The sequence below is a fragment of the Micromys minutus genome (genome assembly GCF_963924665.1).
Source record: "Micromys minutus genome assembly, chromosome: 3".
Taxonomy (NCBI): Eukaryota; Metazoa; Chordata; class Mammalia; order Rodentia; family Muridae; genus Micromys; species Micromys minutus.
Window position 1 is genome coordinate 62,296,938 of NC_137972.1, and position 6,640 is coordinate 62,303,577.

The window sequence follows — 6,640 nt, forward strand, 5'->3', positions numbered from 1 at the left end:
CTGTCATATGCACATGCTTCTTTTCCCTATCTCTCTCTCTCTCTCTCTCACACACACACACACACACACACACATACAAACACACACATGCACATGTGCACACAAAACAAAACTGTGAAGGAACAAAATAAGGGCTTTACTTAGAATTTTTCTTTAATATATAAGTATTAAAAATTTATTCATAATCTAATTTTTAAAAAGTAAAATCATGACAAAGTGTGTCTTTATTTCCACTACTTAAAAGTAAAAGCAAGAACAAAGGCAAAAACAGGCACATGTCTTTAAGTTAAAAACTAGTCTACCTATAAAAGTTTTAAGCCAGCCAGCTCTAACATATGAAGCCCTGTGTCAAAAAAAATGTAGTGATCAAAGTAAGATACAATTAAAATATTATAATATTTTATACTTAAAAAATATTTGGATCTGGGGCTGGAGAGATGGCTCAGCAGTTAAGCACATTGTCTGTCCTTCCAGAAGTCATGAGTTCAATTCTTAGGAACCACATGGTGGCTTATCAGCACATATCAATATATATTGTGATCTGATGCCTTCTTCTGTGTACATGCAAACAGAGCACTCATATGTGTATGTTTTTGTGTGAAAATAATAAACATTTAATAATTATTAGAACCTCTGACTTATACATAATTAAAATCAGGAAATGAACTATATTCTCAAAAATATATATTTAGATGTAACACGTACACACTCCACATATACACGTGCAATATGCCCAAACTGTCTACCAAAAAAGCAAAGATCAATCCAAGTATTTGGGACGTATTTTTAAGATTATAATACATTTGTATATCAGACTAAAAAACATACAATTAAATTGAAAAATTATTAAGTAAAAATATCCATATAGGAGTAGAGAGATTGCTCAGTGGTTAAAAGCTCCAACTGCTCTTCCAGAGGCCCAGAATTCAAATCCTAGCTCACAACTATCTGTCACGTAATCTGATGCCCTCTTCTAGTGTGTCTGAAGACAGCTACAGTGTATAAATAAATAAATAAATAAATAAATAAATAAATAAATAAATAAATCTTTTAAAAATCCTTATATGCACATGACTGTCTTGAAGATTTACAAAGAAGTAAGAGGGTTGTTTAAGCAGGCTAAGAAAAATGCACTACCATGTTAAGATCTGGGACCACCTCATAAAATGGCTGTCCTATCAAAAGGAAAATAGAGTAAGAGCCTCAGTGTGGCTATGTTTGGAACTGCAGAAACCACTCATAATATTGCAAATACAAAAACAAATACAGAAAAGATAAATGTAATACCTTTGTCATATCATGACTGTCAAAAGCAGAAAAAAAAATGTTCATCTGAAGTGAAGAAAAAACATCCACTGTTTTCCACCTCAGTTTTTGGTACAGCAATAATCACAACAATCAGCTGGGTGATGAGATTGCATTTTGAGACTAGCCTGAGTTACAGTTATATCCTTTCTTAAAATTAACAAAAGTAACATCACTATATCACCACTCAATGCAGATATATGGAGAGTTCAGAGGCCTTAAAAAAGGAGAATGCTGAATCGAAGAGATCTGACTCAACTAATAAATAATGGTGGGCCATAATAAGCAGTTTTATAAGAGTCACTGAAAGTAGCTGAGATGAATGATTACTGGAAACATCACATTACTAGAGTCTGAAGACTAAATTATATTATATGTAGTATTTTCAAGGTATATTTTTAAAGTCTCACAACTGCAGTGGGAAGATTAGTAATTTAAAGATAACCTTGGCTAGATCAGACTGTCATTTCAGAAGGAGACAAACTTCAAAAGCAACATCTTTCTTCTAAAATTTTCCACTTTTTTAAAGATTACAACATAGGACAACCATAAATACTACCAACCCATAGTGAAGGAAAACAAGATTTCTTTTTTTTCCTTTTTTTTAAAGCAAGCACAAAACAAATCATGAAAAAAAAATGTTGCAAGAAAAAGATCCACACAGGAGTGTGTCACACCTATGGTTTCAAGGACTGGGGAAGCGAGAAGGGAAAGCAGTGTGGATCACCAGCCCAGGGTCAGTGGGAGTCATTGCAGGTCTAACATGAAGGTGAATTATGACAGAATCCTGCTTTAAAGGCTTAAGTATACTTGATAAAGAAATAAAAATGTAGTTATTTTGTTCACTATTTTCTCAAATTTAGAGTAGTTTCTATTTTAAAAATTGTAGAAAACAAAAAAGTCAAAAAACTATTCATTTTTATGGCATACATAGCCCTGTTTTCTTCATTTTTGTCTTTTCTTTAAGAAATAAGAACTTATATTTTTCCTGCTACAGAGAAATTAAATTTTTAAATAATCATTAAAATATAAATATAAATTTTCTACCTGGTAGGTAATGCTATCTTAGGCATCACTGGCATGCCCTGACCTGGCTATATTGTTCTAAAATTTCACAAATATTTTACTAAAAAAAAAAAAAAAAAAGAGGGAGAGAGAATCACCACACAAGTTGTACACTTCTAAGTTCTATATTCTTTCTTTCCCTACCTCATCTTCAAATACCAAAAGTAACAGAAAATTTACCACACACACACACACACACACACACACACACACACACACCTTTCATTATAAAATGTCATGAAGCATAGGACTAAGCCTCTGAAAAGGAGCCTGAACAAGCATGTCTCCTTTTTTCTCTCCACTTCTTACTGCGACACTGCAGGAAAGGGGGTGGGGTAGTGGTGAAGATAGGCAGCTCTAAGAACCAGGTTAATAAAATGGTTGTCATCCCTTGATGCCAATACTGCGCAATTCCTCTAATTCTTTTGTCAATGCAGGAAGAGGTAGGTGTCATCTCTACTGCATTTGGTTCCTGTAGGGAGTTAGTAATACTCATTTGTCAAGATCCTTAAAAAGGGTGTGGCTAAAACTCCAACACTGCAGAACTGACAAGTGCTCCCACCTACTTCGATAATGGGGAGGGGTCTACTGCGCCCCCCACAGACACTCTGCTGCGCCTGCGCACTTCTGCACCTCTGCAGCAGCGGCCATCTTTACAGACCTTCACAATGGCGTTTGACATGGGACACGATCCCTTGATAATACCAAGATGACTTTGAAGCATAAATTTAGGGACACCATGAAAAAAAGATACATTGTATTACTACTTCTACCCAGTGAGTGTGCAAAAACAGGTATTGCATAGACCATATACCAATTCTCGCTGTGAGGAGTGGTTGACAGTAACAAAATTAAGAAAATGAGGCTTTCAGCCAAATCTAATAAGCAGTGAACAATTCTACAAAGCAAAACAACATGACACAATATACAGCCTGATTAGAGAAGATAATCAGAAGGGGGGGAATCCTGAAACTGAAGACAGGTTTTGTTTCTCAATAACGCCCCCCTCGAATACTGGTACATTCCGCATCTCTACCTCTGCAACTCCACCCCGCAAGAGCCCTACAGCAGACTGCCACTGCGCAGCAGGTCTAAATGACACACCCTACTGTCTCAGTTCTACCAGACCATATACAGCAGCTACCTCCATCCATTCGCAACATCCCAAGGCCCCAAACCCCTGTGATTCTGAAGCAGTCTGGCCACCTGCCACCTGGACATAATACCATCCCTTCTCTGAGGTTTAAGTGTCCTCTCGCGGCACAACCCTATGACCTTGAAGCGATCACAGAGGACTCAGAGTAAATCACCCACTAGCCTCCGACAGTACTCACCTTCCGCCAAAGCAGCCAAGCCACTACTACACCAATGACATCCTTGAAGCCACATGAAGCGACAACAGAGCTCCCACAATGCCCCCACCCCAAAGGCCGCGACAGGGCTCCGGCAACTACGAGCCCCAAGGCCGCGGTAACGAAGACCGGGGAAACAGATCCCGCTCCTCAACCCAGGCTCACAGGCCGCGGCAACAGAGCTCCCATCCCCCATAGCCCAGAGGCTGCAGCGACACAGCCCCCTCCCCCATCGACTACAGGTTGCCGCAACAGAGTTCACACGCCCTGTAGCCAGGCCGCGCCGACAGAATTCCCACGCTCTGTAGCCCACGGACCGCGGCAACAGAGCTCGCACCCCCAACCCATAGCTCACTGGTGAGCCAACAAAGCTCCCATGCCCTGTAGCCCATAGGCTCCAACAACAGAACTCTCCCACACCCCCACCTTAGGGTCCCAGGCTGCGGCGACAGAGTTCCAACCATGGAATCCGGAGCAAACAGGCTGCGGCAGGGGAGTTTCCACGCCCCTTAGCCCAAAGTCTGCGACAAGAGCTCCGACCTCCCACGCCCACCCCCACCCCCCGAGCAAACCGGGTCCAAAAGCAGAGTTTCCCACGCCCAGTAGCCCACAGGCTGCGGCAGTAGAGCTCCGGCAACCAGGAGTCCACAGGCCGCGCAGTAATAGTTCCAAAATACCGGAATCTACAGGTCGCGGCAACAGGGCTCTGATTTCCAAAGAGTCCCGAGAACGCGACAGAAAACCTCCCACATCCTTAAGCCCAAAAGCTGCGCCAACACAGCTCCTACATCCTGGACTCCTGTCACAACCTCAGAGCCCCATAATAAAGGCAGCGTGTTTTAAGCAGACGCTGCACTAACACACCCATTGAGTCCGGCAGACGGCTCCAAGGGATTTCTCTCTGATTCGCGAAAATAAGGTATCTGGGTGGTCACAACCCCCAAGAAATCCAAATCTAAAATGTTTTAGTCCAGTGAAAAGCCCTTTATCTACTAGAAAAAGCCACTTGCCCAGCTGACCTTCCTCGCTCCATTGCGTTTCAAATCACTCCTCAGAAACAAGCGTCAGGCATCTCCAGCTCCCTCTCCTCTCTGCGCTAGACTTGCCGCAATGGCTCAGGTTTATCACACTGCTCCCTACGCATGCGTCCCGGGCAATGGCTGCACATGCGCACATTTTTGCCGCAATGCAGGGGTCTATGTCCCTCTGACCGCAATGTCCTGCCAAAAGGCTGCAGCTACCTGGAGTTGAGCATTTCTATAATGGGAATCTGATCAAGTATTTTCAAAAAATGCTGTTAAACTGTGATAATGGATACAGTTACCGATTTCTAAGTATATTTTAAACGTAGTTCACAAGTGGTTGCAAGCATCACAGATCAAAACCTGATTTTAAAACACACAGATTTTTACTATATGGGAAGGGCAAAAACGTTTGATCTCCAATATAAAAAAAGATGGCATCTAGGTTATAACATGCAACATAGTGTGTCACAAAAAAAAATTACAAAAGAAAAGTATGTGTCAAATATACGGCCCAGCCAAATTGTCTGATGCTTAAAATTCTGTACAGAAAAAAAAGTTATCCTTACAAATAATTCTATTTTTTAATGCAGTGGTAATTGTATTTTCTTTCTTTGCATTAGAGCCTTGATTAGGAAGAAAATAAATCTATAAATCATGGTGCAAGTTTAGTAGAAAGATAATTCATTTATGAAACCTCTGTATCAGACTCTTGATGTTGTTGGTTTTGAATACAGAATTTATTTGTGGAGCTCTGGCTCTCCTGGGACTTTTTTTTTTAACCAAACAGGTGATAAACTCAAGTGACCCACCTACTTTTGTCTCCCCAGTCCTGTGAGTAAAGCTGTAAAGCACCAACAACTGAGCTCTATGTAAAATACAAATATATGAGAAATTCCCTGCCTACTAAAATTTGTTACATTTAAACATCAATAATGAATAATGGCTGGTGGGTGGGGATGAAAATAGAATTACTAACAAATATATGACCTCATAATAATGCAATCCAGTAATTCCAGGTCTAAGAAGGCTTACATAACAGTATTTTTGCATACTCCAGACCAGCTTGGGTTCAATGTGTGACACTGTATCATAAAAATATCATGTAGATCATAGATACATGTACATTCATTTGTTTTTGTAATATTTGACCTATGAATTTCCTGTCTGCCCAAGTAAATGCCTAGTTGAGGATTTAACATTAATACACAGGTATTTTTGGATAAAAAGAAGAAGAAAATGACATGCACAGAAAACTAAGGATCCTAAATTTACATAGGGTTTAGCATATCATTACACCTTCTCCTTGATGACTTCTAAGAACAGTTAATCCAGTATTCTAATGGGTATTACAGGTCCCTACTTCCCTTCTCTCCTACTGAGCTGGCACCTGGTTCCCAAACATCCTATTTTTACCTTCAAAGAAGACAGTTCTAATTTTAACCAATATCCTGAATTTTGGAAAACTGTGGAAGAAATTTATTTACATATAAATAAGAAATAGCAGCTGTTCTCAGTCACTGTGGAATTGCAAATAAAAATCACAATGAGAGACTACTTAGGGAAAAATGAAAAGACAATAAACTAGGGCTAAAAATGTAGGAATGTAGCTTAAATCTGTTGGGGGTGATTTTCAATGTTGTTTTTCTAGGGCTGGTTCTTAATCTACCCCAGGTGTTCTTACAAATTCCTGTTTAGCACTAACTGACTAAGCTATTTACCCCCATTCTCCCAAGTACTGACTTTACAGCTGTGAATCACCATGCCTGGTTTTGTTCATTTTCTCTTTTTTTTCTGGCAGGATGGAGGGGGTTAGGGTGGGGTTGGGGTTAGAGGAGGGTGTTGTTTTCTTTTTCCCAGTTGGGGAGATTTTGAGATAGGATCTGTCCTGGTGGT

General features: G+C 40.1%; 1 protein-coding gene across 2 annotated transcripts in view; it reads right to left on the reverse strand.

Moving 5' to 3' along the window:
* SNURF (SNRPN upstream open reading frame) overlaps positions 1-4,842 on the reverse strand; it is a 16,694-nt gene extending 11,852 nt beyond the window's left edge. Inside the window, exon 1 of one of the 2 annotated variants that reach the window (XM_080914015.1) lies at positions 4,742-4,842. In XM_080914015.1, coding sequence (XP_080770141.1) covers positions 4,742-4,755 — 14 coding nt within the window. In that variant the 5' untranslated portion in view covers positions 4,756-4,842. Of the gene's footprint in view, positions 1-4,732 lie in introns of both variants that reach the window. The other variant, XM_080914014.1, reaches the window with a different exon arrangement.
* Positions 4,843-6,640: the final 1,798 nt, after the last annotated feature.